Source organism: Centrocercus urophasianus, unplaced genomic scaffold, assembly GCF_019232065.1.
Source record: "Centrocercus urophasianus isolate 14NV4802_14NV808 unplaced genomic scaffold, USGS_Curo_1.0 seq_5, whole genome shotgun sequence".
Classification (NCBI taxonomy): Eukaryota; Metazoa; Chordata; class Aves; order Galliformes; family Phasianidae; genus Centrocercus; species Centrocercus urophasianus.
In genome coordinates, this window is record NW_024885088.1 from 3,810,526 (window position 1) to 3,829,341 (window position 18,816).

The following is an 18,816-nucleotide window of genomic DNA, read 5'->3' on the forward strand; positions in this document are numbered from 1 at the left end:
CAGAGGCCATGTAACATGTATGCAAAAATACCATGAAGCAGATTGTAGGCCCAAAAGCTTGGTATCGTGAATTCCAAGTGATCTTCTCATTTTGCAATTGCAATTATACACAGAAAATTCCTCAACAGTTTATTAAAATGAGGCAACCTAGTTCTTATCAGATGTAATGCTAAGAATAAAAGCTGCAGCCTATTTACTGAGGATGGACCAACAGAGTTGGGGCCTCTGACAAAAAACAAGTTCTTATGAAAATGAAGGCAGCTTCTGTATAAAACAGCTTAAACTTAAGCAGGCAATTCTAGCCATACTTAACCAACCTGCTGCTTTTGACAGCAAAACTTTTACCCAATACATACACAAATAATACAGAGCACCTGTATGATTCCTAAGCAATCAGTGAGTCTGTTACAATGTTTATACGCTTCATTACACCAAAGCAAAATGAATTACATAACTACCAAAACGAACTACCGTAACAAGTACTGAATAAAGAAAGTTCAAGAGGTGAGAGTCTCATCTGGTAACACGGCCAATGGAGCAATTACTTTTTGACACATCCCACTCACATTTGGGGATCTTCACTGAATTAAGAACTAAAGCTTTATTAGCAAAAGTAGTGCTTTGGCAGCATTTAAAACGCTGACAGTTAATTCATTAACAACAAATCAGGCGCTGCATTTTACCGTTGTATATACAACTCATACTTACAGTGGCTCTTCCATCTCTATTTTCTTACTGCTATGAAGATCCTCTTGTTCCTTCATTTTATCTACAGCTTGTGCTTGTTTTTCAATCTCATTAAAGTTTTGGCTGCTGACTTTTTGTGCTCCCAAACCACCTTTTTTGGCACCAAGCTTGATTCATTAAAAAAAATTAAAAATAAAGAAGACCCATGATTACAACTGAGAAAATACTGAAGAATCAATTTTGAAAGCAACAACAAATACTACACTCTGTTAGGGAATATACAGTGCAACATCAATAATGATTATGCTGCATAACAATAACATGATAAACTTTGTTGCACCTGAACCATTTGATGCTCATTCACTTAATTCATAATTACAGAAGTTATAGAAGTGACTAAGATTTTTGAAATAGTTCTTACTGGCCAGTCTTAGTAGTAAGGACTGATTTACTCATATTTTTAATGAATGTGTACATAGGTATTTAACCATAAGATAGCAATACACAAGTTTTGTATATAAGTGTATTCAACATTATATGCAAATTATATGCAAAAGTTATATGCACAATTAGTATTTGCATATAACAAAGCACAGCAAGTTTTTGTTTTTATTTAGACACATCAGTTAAAGAGGTCACAGTTTTGCGATGGTTCTTTTAAAATAAATCTATTTCTAGCTCATTACTTCAAAACATGAATACAAATCCTTTCATTCTGCTCATCAGTTATTTAAAAAACACAGACTACTACCAATTTGAACAGACAAAATTATGTAGATTCAGAAACAACAAAACACTCAAACTGCTGCTCTCAGTCACCCATGTGTTCAATTCTTCATCTGCAACACTACAGCAATATTAATTTTCCCAATATACCTATCTTAACATCATGAAGTCCTCATCTAAGAGCTCTGGCCTACGTACACACAGAATTGTACAGTTTTAGGCTCTGACAATGCACGTGCACCTGTGAACCCAATTACATTCTTTTATCTCTAAGAGAACATAGCTGTGTCAGCCACTTGGAATAAACAGGAAATTCCTCTTGTATACTGGAGCCCTCTAGTGGGAGCAATGAATAGTATGTTTCAATCTTTTCAATCGTTTGACCCAATGGATGTAATGTACGGAGAAGTACATTAGCCAAACCTAAATGTAGTGACTCCCTGTAACATGACATCCTTGTAGCCTATTATTAGGCATATTTTACTGGGAATTGTGAGCTATACTCCCAAAACTTAGCTTTCCCTGAATACACCGAGTCAACTCTGAAATATCTGGCTCAGTTTTCAGTTCCTTGAACAATCACTCAGCTCCTCACGTCTTCTGTACAAAGGCCAGATGCCTAAAAAAGCGTTGGGATCCAATCCATAAACAACTCTCTAAAGTATCCTGAAACTATTTCCAACTGAATGCAGCTGCAAGTTATCTATAAATACAACAAAGCGCCATACTGCGGTGTGATGCTAGATGAGAGTTGCTACACAAATAAAAACCTGAATGTCTCAAGTTCACCTTATACTGACATATTAAGCCATGCATGCATATTTAGCCACTTAAAAGAGCTATTGGAAATGCCTCTGTTTTCAGGATTTGCTACAAAAAGAACTCAAATGTCAACTAATATTGTTGAAAGACTAAAGAAGTCAATCCAGAGTCAATATATCTGACAAGAAAGAAGAAAGGTTACAGGGCACATTAAAGGATGAAGTTGCAGACACAATGGTTGTGAATGAAGCCTATGTATCAATACAGGCTTTGACACTTTTATTTTACTTATTTTTAAAAGACAGCAGGTGTAAAAGTCTAGACAGTGCCATAAGCTGCAAGTACGCAAATGCAGTCAGAATTTATCTGAAATCAGAAACCTCCTCAAGCATCTTAAGTACTCTGCTACAGAACAACAGCAATCAGTAATCTGTCAGACAAATTCATCTTAACAATCAGAAAATCATCTGAGTTGGACCTATTCATTTTGCAATGGATCATTACTTGTTTTGATGTAAGTTTTCTATTGCATTTTAGTTCCATAAATTGTTACTGATATATGTACTGTTTAGTATTAACTCACATAATACATTTCCAAATTGTAATTCACTATTTCCACAGGTCTGTAATGCAGAAGAGAAATAAAAATATTAATTATATAGACTTACCCCTTTCTTAACCTGATTCGGCTTCTTTTTTATAAAGGAGGTGTTCTCTGCAATGATGAAATGTACATTACTCGACATACACTTTTATTGATTTCAGAACTGCAAAAGATAATTTCTACAATTTCAGTCTCAAGATGTGTTTTCAAATTTACTATCATAAAGTATTACAGTTTCTTCATGAAGAGATTCAGAAACTAAATTGAGTAACAGTGAACTGAGTGGTAAGTATTGCCAAGAAAATGTGAGAAAGAGCCTCTGATTGAGGATAATGGTACCTCTTGCCTATTCTTACGAAGAATAAAATTACAGTTCAGTTTTTGGTTCTGGATACCTACTAGTACACAGACTTGCCATTCTGAATCATACTAGAGGTTTACCTGATCCCAAATCACTTCCAGGAAAAATTTTCACTAGATAGAAAAGCACTATCTACGTTTAAAACAACCAGTGATAAACTAAATCAGTATCATCATAACTACACCAACAAAATCACAAACATCACCAGAGGTGACAACATACTCTACCACTGAACTGAAGAGTTTTGCTCAATTGCCTAAATATACTACTAGAAGTCTAGACTTACATATAAAGTTTGCAAGTTCCAGACTTAATGCTCTGTATTAGACTTTGAAACATACAAAATAAATGTATTTACATCCTGCTCTTCATGAAGTCTGAAGCAACTTCTGATCCTGGTACTTTAATGAGGCCATTAGCAGTTGAATTAACTAGTTTCCAAACAACTCCTACTAAATGCTTACACATATAGGAGAAACTCAGAGTTGAAATTTAGTCAGAAATAGACTAAACAAGAATACACAGAACAGAGATTCTTCATGTAAGATAGAACTTGCCTTGTTCAAAACAAGTAAGAAAAGCACTTGTTCTGTGAAAACCTGTGTTATCTATAAAAATTAGAAAAAACAGGTAGCACATGTAGATAACTCTTTCTCCTACTCTCTAGTCTCCATCTCATTAAAAAAAAAGTGAACTCAAAAATAGCAATGAAGATCGTGCCATCTTGAAGCACTAAGCTAGACCAAGCAATGCTTCTCTACTAACACTGTGCTGCTGAAAAATCAATACTCCTGGCTCCTGCAGGGTGATCCTAAAAAAGATACACCACCTATGTATTTAATTCTATTCTGCTTTCCTCAACTTCTTAACTTATACAAAGACATATTCCTTACTGTTATGCAAATTAAGATTCTAGACAATGAAGATCTTACATTACAAATACAAGATTTTTCCTGCCTAATTATGTTTTGTTTTCTGAAAAGGGAGCAAACCTATGTCTGGGTAGAAAGAGGGACCTACAACTTGTAGTCTTGCTTTACATAAAGTTCTTGCTTAAACAAACAAACAAAAAAAGCAGGCCATTATTCACAGCAGTGCTCCACCTGTGTACAGATGCAGAACTGGAAGGTGGCTAACACACTTAAAGCATTACTGGTCAACATTACTCGGTGCATTTAAACTCTCCAAGTCAGCAAGGATAACATAGATAAAACCAGAACACTGTTGACTAAACCTGATTTCTTTAGTGGAATACAGCATTTAAGAGAAGTCGTAAAACAAATTCTGATGTTTCAAAGTAACTCATGTACAGAATATTGAAGTAAGACTTCTACATCCTTCCCCAGTCACACATTCTGAGTAAGAACACATAGAGAGGTACACTGTACTGGTTGCTGTCTTCTGCTTATGCTCATTACCTAATGTGGCTTTTGGTGATGTACTAAGGCAATCAACACTTGGTCCATGTTCTGGTCCACCTGAAAATATAATGTACAGCAAGGGTAAGAATACCAGAAGGTTCATCATAATGTTTAAATACCAAAACACAACTCACCATCCTCAGAGTTTGATACAGGCACCATAATGTGTCATTTCTGTTACAGCTTTACCAGCTACTAACAGTCACCCAAAGATTCATCTGAAATCTTCTGAACCAGACTTTAAGTTGGATTTCTACTAAACATTATTAAAGGAACATGCAACACCACACATTCTAGCACAACCCTTCTAGAAACACAATCCTTCCCAAAATTCTGAAGTTATTAGCAAGGTTAGATGATTTAACTATTGAAGCAAGGTAAAGAGAGCCTAAACAAAGAAACTGTCAGAAAATGCACAAAATTTTTTTTGTTAACAAAGAACCAATCATACCTTCATAGCTTTCCAGGATGTTTTCTGAAGCTTTCTGTTGTAGAGGAACTGGTTCTGGCTCTGATAATACCCATTCTGTATTCTTCATATTGAATTAAAAAAAATAAAAATCAGAAGCACACACAAAATGGAATCCATCAAATAAATACGAGCACTGTACTCATGAACCACTGATGAGTTAGTATTGAATTCTTATGACTATAGCTTCTAGTTTTAAAACCTATTAAAAGAAATGTCTACCTTTATTAAAAAGTAACCTGTTTTCAAAGCACTGCTGAGCATCTGAGTCCACCTCTCAGGAAATTTCAGTGTTTACCATTCAAAACAACAACATGCATTTTAATTACATTCTAGACTTCATCGCTGTATGCTGGCCATTCTCTTTTATTTATTTTTTTACTGTTAACATTTATACAGTACATGAGATCTGATTTCTAATTTATTTACATATAGTAACCAACTCTTCTCCCCACGCTAGGCTCTCATACTTCTTATTTTCTAACATTTACTTTTTGACTACAAGCAGTACTCCAAAGTCTTTGAGTCCTTTCATTTCACTCAGACAAATCCTTCTCACCAGGCAAGCCTGAGGCCTGGACACAATAATACCTGCTTAATATTACCTTTTTTCCTCTACAAGCCCTTTGCCAGTTCATGCTTGCTTTTCTTTAAAACCTCAACCTCAAAGCTTCCTGTCATTTCCCTCTCAAAATACCACACTCAAGGAATCTCTTGCCCTGAGGCACACAAACTAATTGTCTCTGAACTCCTATCTTTTCAGCTATTCAAAAACTCTGCTCTGAAAATTTACTGTACCTGACCCATAAATTCTCCCAAAAGGGTTTGCATCAAGTTCCTACTTCTTGTCCTCAGCCTAAAAATATTTACAGCAGTTCTCTGCTTAACCCTCCTTCTCCCTAGCTTGCTTCAGCTTATGCTTTTCCTTGCAAGTGTTACTCCACGTTCCTTTTGGAAATAAAAATACACTAATTATTTTTCTACTGTCAGAACAGATCATCTTCTGGTGAAACCCTAGATTATAACAAAAAGCTTTAGGTGTTCACAGACAGCAAATGTACTAGAAAACACTACTGCCAGAATATTCAATATTGTTGCAATATTTAGGAGTATTAGTGTAGCAGTAACTTAATTATTGGAAGTTTAAGGTCTCGATTGCTTTCATGGGTATTTTTCAAATACCAGAGTCAAGAGAGTCTCTGAAACACTGCTCTCCAAAATATACACAGCACCTATCACCAAAAGGCACTGGGAAAGCAGAGCAGAGCTAAGATCAAACACATAAAAACCAACAGCAGCAACAGCCTGCAGAAAATTAAAATAATTTAATTTTTTTCCAAAGAGGATGTAATTCTGCAGAGAGGAAAAAAAGCACCTGCTTCACCAATGTTTTAGGAACTATTACATTTTATTGATTATAAACTGAAGTTTTCACTTAGTGAATTTAGATCAGGGCACTCTCAAGCCAAATGGCTCAGTCATGAGTCCAAGTGAAATTGTGTTCCTAAGAAAAACAGTTTCATTCCAGATTTAGCTATTATTTGGGTAATTCTGAACTATCATCTTAGAAAATCATTCACATTCAGGAAGAATTTTGAGACTCACAGAAGGATGAGAAGATGAATGAGTTTAATTCAACAACCTACTGCCTAAGATTTTCTTTCAGGGTTTAACCTTCATAACAGAACACACAGTTATCCTAATATGTTCAGAAAGCAAAGAATTAAGCAGAGTCAACCTATACCTTGGAAGAAGCATGGGATGCAAAAAAGTCCTCTTCTTTGTGCTGAGGTGATGCAGGTGGCATTCCACATCCATCTATCCACAGCTACAAGTGTTCACAGAGAGGATCAAGGTAAAGAAGGAGGAGGAGGAGATTATTAATTTTACAAGACAATTGCATTAAAGTATTCTGAAAAATGCACTTATCTTAAAACTACATTTTTATCAGGTTAAAAATTTAGTGATTTTCTTTTCCTAAGTATTTCACCCTTGCCAATTTATTTGAGTATATGACATTCCTTGTTAAGATTCCATGTCTGTGATATCTTCCTTCCCAGTAACCATTTCCTTCCTAACCAAATACTCAGTATAAGGTCTGCTGCAGTAATATTATCAATATTCAGTATCACTAGAGTTTTAGAATCAAGTTTTTTCATATACTCATGTAAGAATAAAAAAAACACTAAGAAAATACCATGGTCTGGTACTTTGATGGATTGTCCCACTCGGTCTAGAGCTCCAAAACCTCTACTACACCTGCAGAAAGCTGTAGCAAGATGCTAACAGTTCTCAGGGTAGGCTGCAGAGCCCTAAGTGCCTCAGGTCATTCCCGGAACCCTGCAAGACAATACCTGAACTTGTGATCTACATTCTAACTTTAGAAGGTTCTTACTAATACACGCAAAAGACATCATGCTGAAAATAGTGACCATATTCAAAAAGGTTATGAAATATGCAACATGCTCACCTCATCATTAAATAATCAAAAGAGCCAGTAAATTAGGTGGTTTTTTTTTAATGAGACCAGTATGAAGACTAATTACTGAACGAAACTTCAATATAGATAGCACATCACCACTTAAGCTTGCAGTGTATTCAGAAATATATTTACTATTTTTTTAAATGTAAGAAATAAATTATTAATACCACATTTTTGGATGAAATCTATAACTGAAGATAACCACAGCTCTTTAAAGTGTCATTTGGGGAACTTCATGCCAATTTACATGCAAATAGTATATTAAGTTTACTTAAATTTGTTTTATATCTAAGGCTATTAAGTAAAAAAATTATCTGAAATTAGTGATGTAAACCATGTTAAATACAATATCCATAACATAGAATTATTATAACTCACTAAATTTCAATGCTGTATCATATATAGACTAGAAGAAAAAAAAGCAAGAAAACTGTATTGTGTTTTCTTTCTTTCTTTCTTTTTTTTTTTTTTTTTTTTTTTTTGTTTGTTTGTTTAATTCCCACTCATCTGATCAACCTCAAATGAATTAGACACGGACTTCAACGCACTGAATTAAACAATCAAAGCATTCATTCTGCATACGCAAAACAGAACTGTTGTGTCAAACTTACTTAACGCCTCAGCAAACTCATATGCTGCATAGTTCAGTAACAACTTCTTCCTGTCAGCAATCTCACTTCTAGGCTTTGACAGCATGCCTGAACTGCATCAGCACTTTTAACAGAACAGTATGCTCAAGACACAGAATTTGTGAATTTTTCAAGTATAATTTCTGTAGAAAAATGTACCTACTCAAATCAAAACACTGTAAAAATCACAACTATCTTATAGACAGCTACTGGCACTTCTATTTTCTTACTATGCTGTACTTCTAAGTAATAATTCAGTTGCAGAAAAGCAAATCTAATCACAATACATAATTCATGGAGAAGAGCTGGCATATTCATTGTGCAACAGCACAAATACAATTTTGCAGTACATCTGTGAAACACAGTAGTTCCCATTTTGAAGAATACCTGAAGTTTCCACCTACGATCCCTGTAAGTTACTCCAAATGATACGATTAATGTTTTGAGTAACCCAGAAGTGATTCTGAAACATCAGGTTCATCTCTACCCTCGATATCTGCTGCAAATTCTTTACTCCACTTCTTGCCTCCTCAAAGCAATGTGTAGCAGTACCTCCAAAATAATTATCTTTCACATTGTAGATTAGAAACTTTAAATGACTCTAGTGGTAAAGGAATGGGAAGTGTTTCAGAAATCTAAATGACAAAAGACATACATTACTTACATCAGTACCATGTTTTCTTGTTGCTTGTGTCGCAAGAGATTTAATCTTCTCCTTGTAAAGCTGAGCAGCTCGACTGTTATACTTTGCATTGGTGTCATTTGTTGTGCATCCATGTTGATGGAAAAAAGCAGACTATGAAGCAAAACATACAAAATGCTATAAGAAACAAATTTCAAAACAAATGGCACTTAACATTAGTATACACCGCAATGCAGCAAAAGACTCTGCTCCTGTCTCTAAATCTTGTAAACCATGAAGTCTATGTAAATCTCCAAAATAAGAAGAAAACTCCATTATGGCAACATATGAACACATAAAACAACAAAACCCAAAAACATCAGTGGAACGTTCTAGAATTATACACAATTCCGATCATATAGAATGATTCCTACCTCCAAATCTAACAGCTGAAGAAAGGAAGAGATAACTGACTGCCAACAGCTGTGCTTCAAAAGATGTTTCTGATATTCTAAAAGGCATTGCTTGGCTTCATGTCAAACGTGCCAGGGAGAATAATGTATGTTCAACAGAGTTTTTACATGGGCAGACAACGACATGACAAGGGGGACTGGCTTTAAACGAAAAGGGGAAATTTAGGTGAGATGTTAGGAGGAAATTCTTTACTCAGAGGGCAGTGAGGCCCTGGCACAGCTGCCTGGAGAAGCTGTGCTGCCCCATCCCTGCAGGCATTCAGGGCCAGGTGGGGTGGGGGCCTGGGCAGCCTGAGCTGGTGGGGGGCAGCCCTGCCTGCAACAGGGGGCTGGAACTGGATGAGCATTTCTTCCAACCCAAGTGATTCCACGATGCTGTAATTCAATAGCATCAAAATGAATATAAAGAAATGGTCTTCCTTAAAAAAACAAAAAACAACAACAAAAAAACCCCCCAAATTTCTGTGTATGTACGCATAGATACACACACTCTTTTTATGTGCTTATTTACATACAAATTTTGTTTGCAAGATAAAAACATGGAAAAACCAGGTATGTTTTTCAGTACCTAGAACTAAATAGCAAATTACATCATACGTTCTTGCACAAAAGAATGTATCAGACCATTACAGTAAAACACACTAAACAAGTTTCTGATAGAGTCAACAAATCCAGGTAACTGAAGGTTGTAATGTCAAATGTAAAACCAGTACACAAATACCACACTCTGTAAAAAATTAAGCCAGTCAACTTCTGTAACTACAATAAAACAGTTGTAAATGTCACCCTGCCACAAAGATTGTGTATTTCTGCTTATAAAAACATTTACATTTATGAAGTTGACTTTCAGAGCTTTTCTTTGTAGGCCCCAATTGCCATCACTGCAGATATTTATTCTGAAGACAAAAGGAACTTGCAACACCACATTTCCTAGCAACCTCCAAGAGAGCTAGGAAATAGTTAGGAAGTTCACAACTGCTGTTATCCAAGATTCAGTGTCATCAGGCAATTATAAAATACAAATAGCAAATGTTAATCTGGCAGTACATCTAAGCAACAGTTAGTAAAAATAGAATTTAACTGAGCTGGAACAAAAAACCAAACTGTTTTTAAATTAAATTAAAGGCAAAATGTCAACTTTTTAAATGTTCAGGTACTTTACTAAACTGGTCTTTAAATTTTCAGCCATTTATCTTCATTTCTCAGGAACTCCAAAACAGATCATTATGAATTTGAGGTATACAAGGAGTGAGTGTGCTTATATTTGACCTCTTGGCAATGCGTTATAGGAAACAGTGACATCCAAGCAGAATGTAAAAGAAACCACACAAACTTAAAAGATGTTTACTGTTAATCCTCTGGGAATATGCTTTCTGAAAGTAACTGTGGTTCTTTTTCAAACTCTGCAGCCTCTTCTTTCCAATTGTCTTAAAACCTTTGGCTAAAAAAAAAAAAAAAAATCCCTCTTCTGATTAGTTAGAACTATGGTGTTTATGTACCAGGTGGTAAGAAAGAAACTTGACAATTAAATTCATATAACTGCAGCATAAAAAAAGAATATAACTTAAGAAAGGAGAGTAAAGAAAGGTGAAAACATCACTTTATTTCAGAGGAAGCTGCACAGCTGTTCAGATCTGCACACCAGAAACAGTCCCTTGCCAAGTACCAAATCTAAAGAATTTAAAGACTGCAAAATGCAGAAGTGGAAGATAAATTATAATGATCCACAATTCACCGTTCTCTGCATGGAAATAGATATAAAACCAGAACTTTCTTTTTGAGAAAAATGCAGCACTGGCATAACTTTAACTTACAAAAATACTGTGAAATAAACTTATTTCTAAGTACATATGAAAAACGAAACCAAAAGCAACAGCCAATATGAATTGGCCAAAACAAAAACACTGTTACTTCCTCTCTGACAGCATCATGTGCCTTATCTGGATTTCAACTGTACCAAAGTCATACCTTGACTTATGAGAGACTTCCAACACTGACATGCTCTTTGGCATGGCATCATTGTAAGCCCCATAAGTAAACACAGCCTCAGGAAAACACTTGTTAACTAGGTTTACAAGCAGAAGGAAAGACATCTTTCAGCAGTTATCAATGTTTCACTGTTAAATTAGATGTACTGACAATGTATTAACAGTAGTTTCCAAGCCTAACAAGCTTCGAGGCGCAGGATACATACAGCATTTGCATTTCCTCCAACTTGCATGCACCTCAGTTGAAACCAAGACCAATTGGAATCCAGTTCTGTAGATCTGAAGAGAGGGAAACATGCTTAGAGTTATCTCCATAGCCATTCAAAATCTACCTTTTTCTGTGCAAAGAGTCTCTCACACAAATTATTTTGGGAAAGTGACATGATTTAGCAGAGGGTTGTTAGAGTTAGGATAGCATGGTTAGGTTGTGGTTGGACTTGATCTTTAAGGTCTTTTCCAACCTGAGCAATTCTGTGATTCTGTAATTTTATTAGAAGAATTCTGATCATTATAATACTATGATCATCAGGAATGGATTCTTGAAAGACCTTTTGTAACATTCTTATACACAGTGACAAAGCAACAGAGGAAGAATATTGATTTTAGCTGATGGAAAACATTCGCTTTTAAGTGCAATCTATTCTTAAATGCATTGCTCTCATATACTTCAAACAGTATCTTCCATTTCAAATATTTCAAATGCCTACCAGATGTAACTCAGGTGAGGGTACTCACCTGAAATCAGAGAACCTCAGTAAAACAGCAACAACTGGCTGAGCCACCAGAGACGGTAGCACTTCACATAAAAACTCTCTCCTTCTACCCCTGGTATAAGCACTACGGCAACGTGTGCAACTTTCAGGAAGCAAAGCGGGCAAAAAAAGGCTACGTGGGTCTCTTAACTGGCTTGCAAGCACATCAGATTATCATTATGATCAACACACTGTCACACTGCTGAAGATAACAAAGTGCTATCTGCCTCAGTCTTGATTCGGAGAAAATGATAAAGCGCTTCAAAGTGCTTACTCCCTTCTTTGTTTTTATCATCTTCAGTGCAGAAACAAATCTGTCAACAAAGGCGTGCTACTGACACAATAAGCAGGTAATGGGAAAGGGTGCACGGCATAAGTGCTATTGAACCCTACCTATTTACCTAGTTCCCAAGTAGCCATCAGATAAAACAAAGCCAATACAAACATTAAAAACGTTTGAAGGAGAAGAAAAGAATGGGCTTCTCTCTCTGATCAGGCATCCAAAGAAAAAAAAACAACAAAACAATAAACATTAGAAGCCGGAATATAAATCTTTCTATTGTTGTTGTAGGAAGATACCAACCACTTACCGAATGAAACTCAAGTGCACGCCAAGTGACCGGTGCGTCCCTGAACAGTCAATACAAAGAAAGACTCCATATGTTATGCTTGCCCAGCTAGGGTTTTTCGATCCACAGTCAAAACATACCTTAAAGAAAACAAAGATCATTAACTTGACTTACGCACAATCTCTTCTTGTAGCTGTTATTATGGGTCATTCTAACACCCTTGCAGTGATAGGAATTGAATTCAATCTTAACGCATGTGTCAACACAACAACTTCATACAAACCTGATTTTATAAAGAGAAGCTGCACAACCTGCCTGAGCTTGAAGAAAGCATCCACTCTGCGTAACACTAGGCCTAAGACTCTGCCAGATGTTCCTATTTGTACTATGCATTACTTGCGTGCTGCTGAACCAACCATTTGGCTGTCCACAACAAGACTGGTTAAATAGCTGACGTGTCCAAAATCACATCATAGCCAAAGCTAAGGCTTCCCCACCACATAAGATTCCTAACACTCAGCCGAAGCTACAAGAGATATCTGCCTCTACACCTCATATACTTTGTGCTTTCTGTACAGTCCACAGCTCTCAAGTGCTACTTTGGTTATTCTGACATCTGTGCCTCTTTGGTCAAGGAAAGAGAGAACAAAACAAATTATCTGGTATTTTCAAATGCAAGGAAGAATGCAAATTTAAACAGAAACAGCTATACAGTTATTCCTATTTAATGTTACATGCATAACATATAGAAATGTTCCCATACAGAAATACTCCTCTAGTTGATCAATGCTTTTTCAGTGGAGTTATAAAGGCTGCAAAGGACAAATTCCACAGTAAAGGCACCCACTTACTGGGCATCCTGAGCAGCATCTGTTAAAAAATGAACTCCACAGGGGCAAGTTTTTTCACCTAAACTGATGAATTTTCATTCCGCAACCTTATTCTTCAAAACCAAGGTGAGGGGAAAAAAAAACAAACCAACAACTCTTCCTGCTAGGGTCTCCACTAATGTGACTAAATAGAGCATTTTTCTTACATACCCTGCCAAACTACAGGAGAGGAAGGAGTGCAGGAAGCATATTTGTATCCCACAATTGCATGTGGAAATGGGGTCATTCAGTGACATAAGCAGAAAGAAGAAATGAGAGAAAAGCTGTAGAAAATGAGTGTTAAAAGGAGGAGCAGGAGAGAGTCCCTGAAGTGAGCAGCAGATGGGGAAGAATGATATACAGGAAGTTGGGGGAAAAAAAAAAAAAGAAGAATGAGTCCTTTAAAAAAAAGCTAGCTTCACCTTCATTTTAAATAGGCTGTTTTCAAGCTGTTCCTTCCCAGGGCAAAAGGAAGGAGATGACTGAATTAGAAGTGGTTTCTGATGGAGACCAAAGCTAGCACAACAGCCCCAGTCCTGCTTCTATCACAGGAGAGCAAGGCAGACCCTGAGCAGTGGTCTGGGCAGAAATTCCCCAGAGCAGAAATGGGAAAAGAGAATCCTGAGCATTGGCAAGTGATTGAAAAATAATCCCATGGTTAGAAAAGTTCTGTTGGTGACGTCCCTAAAGATTCCTCAGTACAATGATAAGCTCTTAATTTTAGCGTCTGAAAACAGTTATTGCATCACTGTGGAAGGCAGCTGTCACAGAACAGGACAGCTCACTGTCTTCACTGGCCCAGGTCTCTGTCAGCTCTGTTCCAGACAGCCGTGAAAATGACTCACAGAGATAAAGCCATATCTTCAAGGATTGCGATGCAAGTAGGAATAACACCTAGTTTCTTTAAGAACTGTCAGTTCCATCACGTTGTGCAACAGACAGTTACATTTCAGTAAGCTACCTGATGAAGGAGTGTACTTAACTCACACTCATGTTGCTGAGCTACCTCAATTTCTGAAGTGCTTCCCAACACATAAATTCTAAGAACTGAGAATAAAGTAAGAGATTTCAGAACCAGCCTTTGAAACTGTCTCTGTTTTAAAACCAGAGACAGTGTGTTTCCTGTACTGACTGAGGTACAACTAAGGTCTCAAAGTCATTATAAAAATCAGGTTGAAGATTACACTTCAATAATCTGTTGCTTTTTAAGTACACTTTCAATATTTTTGTCTATTTTGTTTTCGGCCATTTTGGGACGGTCCAGATTCAGTAACAATCTCTTAAGGCAAAAGCCATAAGCAGGCTGCTTGTACCAAAACAAACACAGATTTAGGGATAACTCATAGCAAGAAGTCATTATATTGTACAGCATCCACCTTGCACAGAGGTGGAAGTTAGCAAACCCCTTACCTATGGTGGTGAACAAATTCACAGTGCCCACTACCATTGGAAACTTACAGACAGACACAAGGCTTGCAGAAATGCTAGGTTTGTCATCCAGGAGGGCTGGCTCAGCACCCAGCCTAAGGCCAGGGCTATGAAGGCATGTGTCAGCTGTGCAAGGCCCCAGCAGTGAGCCATGCAGGAGTTTGTCATTGGGCAAAGGTGAGCTGTGTGCCACAGCTGCTCTTACTCACCCACTGCAGCATTCAGATATGCTCCCCTTTCTTGCATCAGCAATAATAACTGTGCTTGTTGATGTGACTGGAGACCAACGCTACAAACTGGCTCAGAGCAAAGGTAAGTCCAACTCGCATTGCAGCCACATCAGCAGCAATGCTGAGGTAAGGTAGGGAGCAGGAACATTTGCCAACAGAACAGCACCAGGCTGCCATATGGGGAGAGTGGGAGTCTTAATAATGACATAAGGGACAGCCACATAGACAAAATGTAATAACAGAACTGAAAAACTGAGAAACCACCACCACAATGCACCTTCTTGGTTTGCAGCCAGTTCACATTCTTGAGTTGGGCCTCTAAGTGGTGCCGTGGATGTTATTCTCACTAGGGGAAGGGAAAGAGCCAGAAAAGGGAACAAAAAGGCATCTACTGCAGGGAGACAGACTTGTGGCCGAACAAGAGTCTATATACAACAGCATCAGGACAAGTCCTCCAACCAGGCAAGCTCTGCAAACATCTAAACCAACCATACCAATCAACCAGAAGGTTGGTTGTTAGAGCTAAAGTAGTACGGTTAAGTCGTGGTTAGACTCAATGATTTTGAAGGTCTTTTCCAATCTGAATGTTTCTATGATTCTATGACTCATACTGTGCAGCTTTTGTGTCTGAAAATAATTTAGTATGTTCAAAATACATCCTATGTGACAACTGTAACATGTTTGTTGAATGCTGCCAGCCAACTCTGTATTATGCAGTGCATAAAAAACAAAACAACTCCAATAAGCTATTTCTCATGCCATACAAAGTAAAAGAAACCAGAGACCGAGCTACAAGTTCACAAGATCACTAGATTCAAGATCACTATTCAAATTCCAATCAAAACATGCTATAATATTTAAACTAAAACTGCACATGTACTTAAATGAGAATTATTTTGCCCAGGCCAGCATGTGCTTGGAAGCCTCGCAGAGCACCCAGCAGTGTGCGCGCGCGCGCACACACGCACGCACACACACACACACACACACACACACACACACCTTCCCACAGGAGGCAGTCAGGGCCCCACAGCTGCATGGAAAGCATGTGTGCTTCCCAAACTCACCCAAACATACACAAAACAGCTAAAGCATACTACTAAAATTTTAAGAGGAAATGTTTCCAGTATTCCAAAGCACTTATTTTTCAGGTGCTGCAGGAAAGCCCTACAAAGGGGCAGACTAAGAACAGAACAAGAAAAGATCAAAGCAGCATGCAGTCAAACACGAGGAGCTGTGGCTCTAGGCAGCCTGGTCTGGTGGTTGGCGACCCTGCACATAGCAGGGGCGTTGAAACTAGATGATCCTTTTCAACTCAGGCCATTCTGATTCTATGAGGTGAGCTGGTGGCAACAGCACCTTTCGCTCAAGAAAGCTCTTCCTACGGGGGCATGGGAAAGCTGCGAGATGTGAGTTACTGAAGCTCCTCATAAGCCTTTCCTTCCTACCTGACTTACTGTCCAGAGTAGGTAACTGAGTTACCTACCGGTGCTACTGTCATCAGACTGCACACAAATGACAGCTTTCAAGCAAACCTGGTCCGAACGAGAGCAAACGTTGCCCCAGTCCAACTCTGCCAGCACTGTACTGAATCCCTTCGAGGTATCACAGCAGCACAGCCAGGTGAGCCCGACACGCCTGAGTGGCCCCGGGCACCACCGCCCAGGCTCGGCAGAAGGCAGAGGGCTCTGCACGGAGCTGTGCGCCCTGCCGGCAACAGGCAGCAGCGGGCCTGCGTGGCTCCAGCAACGGCGTGATGGGAGCGTTGCAACACCGCTCCATCTCTTGGGCACGGAGCTCAGGAACTGGAACTAGGAAAGCGGCTCAAGAGCTGGAACTAGGAAAGCAGAAAGGGGGGACCTGAAGGACGCGGATCTTTCCTCGCTTTAGAAACTAGCTCAACTGCCGACTGTCTCTTTTCTTTAGTCTCCGTGCTCTGCGGAAGCAGGCAAAGCCCCACTGCCTGTACCTTGCACGAGAGCCGGCCGGCCCCGACACTCTCACAGCCGCACGTCCCACGCAATACCACGGCCGCTACACCGCAAGTCAAGTCCTCACTGGCTGACCTAAAGGCAACACCTACGTTTGTCACCAAGGAAGGAATCGTGTCTGTTCGATGGAGAAACACCCGTCATGCCTTCGCTATCTCGGGGCGCGCTGCTGCCCCCCGGTCGTTCCAGTCACCGAAAGCGCCGGATCCCCGCCGTGCAGCCCGGCCGCAGCCGTGCCATGTATCCAGACAGCCGCCCCGCGCGGCCCAGTCCCACCGAGACACGCGCCCCGCCCCGCCCCCCGCCAGTGCGACGTGTCACAGCGGCGGAGCGCGGCCCCTACCGCGCCGAGTCCCGGCGCCCTCACCTTGTTGGTGGGCACGGAGCGGAGCCGCTTGAAGATGGCGCCGATGTCCTGCTTGCTGGGCTCGCACATGGCGGGGAGGCGGGGGAGAGGCGCGAGGGTCGCCAAGCGAAGCCGCCGCCGCCACCCGCTTTGCTGTCCGGGCCGCGCCGCCGCCGAACGCTCCGCCCCTCCTGCCGAGCGGCCACGCAGCGGGCGCGCGCACAGGGCCGCCCGGCGGGGCGCGGCTTGCAGCCGCCGGCGTGGCGCAAGGGGGCGCCGGTTGCCATGGGGACGCGCGACCGCGCCGCGTCAGCGCCTGGCGGCGGGAGGCGCCCGGGCTGAACGGCGGGCAGGGCCGGTCGTCGGCTGCGTGAGGAGATAAAACGTGGGAGAGCGACAGCAGCTCCGATTGCTGGTCTGGAAAAAAGAGAAGTGGGACATGTTGTTACACTGTGAACAGAACGGTTTCCACTCCTGGACACGGCGTGTTAGTTTCAAGCATTGTGAATAAACGTGAGGAGATGGGCATTTCCTCCGGGCACTCACACTGAAGTGTGCAACTTCAGGGACAAATCTTAACATCTCAGTGCTGTTGTTCATCCTCCCCTCACTCTCATCGCGTGTAGTGGAAGGACTACACACTACCCGCACATGAAACAGGGTTAGGGCAAATTTTCCTAACGTGTTTTTGTATAATAGTCTAGGTTCTGGGGACCTCTGCAGAGTGGCTGGTCTAACCTGTTGAAAATAGGGCCATTAATAAGTTATCTAGGGCCCAAAAGCTCCACCTCCACCTTGCATGGAAATCTGTCTTCAGGCCCTGGCCTTCACCCTCCATAGGCATCCATACATTCTGCACATGTTCTCCAGATTTGCTTGCCAAACCCCATTGGGCTGCATGAGGATTGCCAGCCTACAGCTGCTGGACTCTCAGGGAGAAAAAGTTGCCAACAGATTTCCACGAAAGAAAGTTTATTATGTCAGCTTCATAAGTACTGAAAGGGAAAGAAAAACAAAACAAAACAAAAAAGGCAGGAGAGGTACTATCTTGCTAGCTAAGTGGAAAAATCAACGTTGGAAAAACAAAGTTAATTTGAAGACTAAACCATGTGGCACAGCCCCTGGAAAGGACAGTCCTTGTTACTGCCCCATACTCTCCTCAGCCACACTACCACTTCCCCAAGCAATGCTGCTCAAAGGCAGCTAGTTCCTGCCACTACAGCAGCCCTGCTAAACTGGAGTGCACAGGAAACACCATGGCCTGTTGGTTATTTCAGAACTGACTCTTATTTCAGAAAGTGGTTCATCTCTGCCCTAGTGTCAAAATGTCAAAAACCTGCTAGTTAGTTATTCAGAGCCACTTTGCACACACTGCACAAGACTCCATCCTTGACTGTGTTCATTAAC

At 39.9% G+C, this 18,816-nt stretch overlaps 1 protein-coding gene across 2 annotated transcripts in view; it reads right to left on the reverse strand.

Annotated features, from left to right (window-relative positions):
* The window catches only part of ARFGAP3 (ADP ribosylation factor GTPase activating protein 3), a 33,402-nt gene extending 15,836 nt beyond the window's left edge, over positions 1-17,566 (reverse strand). The window contains exons 1-9 of one of the 2 annotated variants that reach the window (XM_042835002.1): positions 17,431-17,566; positions 12,567-12,685; positions 11,431-11,503; positions 8,806-8,937; positions 6,775-6,858; positions 5,013-5,094; positions 4,559-4,618; positions 2,844-2,890; positions 709-854 (exon numbers count right to left, since the gene is read on the reverse strand). In XM_042835002.1, the coding sequence (XP_042690936.1) occupies positions 709-854; positions 2,844-2,890; positions 4,559-4,618; positions 5,013-5,094; positions 6,775-6,858; positions 8,806-8,937; positions 11,431-11,503; positions 12,567-12,685; positions 17,431-17,499 (812 nt within the window). In that variant the 5' untranslated portion in view covers positions 17,500-17,566. Of the gene's footprint in view, positions 1-708; positions 855-2,843; positions 2,891-4,558; positions 4,619-5,012; positions 5,095-6,774; positions 6,859-8,805; positions 8,938-11,430; positions 11,504-12,566; positions 12,686-17,155; positions 17,282-17,430 lie in introns of those variants that run through there. The other variant, XM_042835004.1, reaches the window with a different exon arrangement.
* Between the last annotated feature and the right edge of the window lie 1,250 nt (positions 17,567-18,816).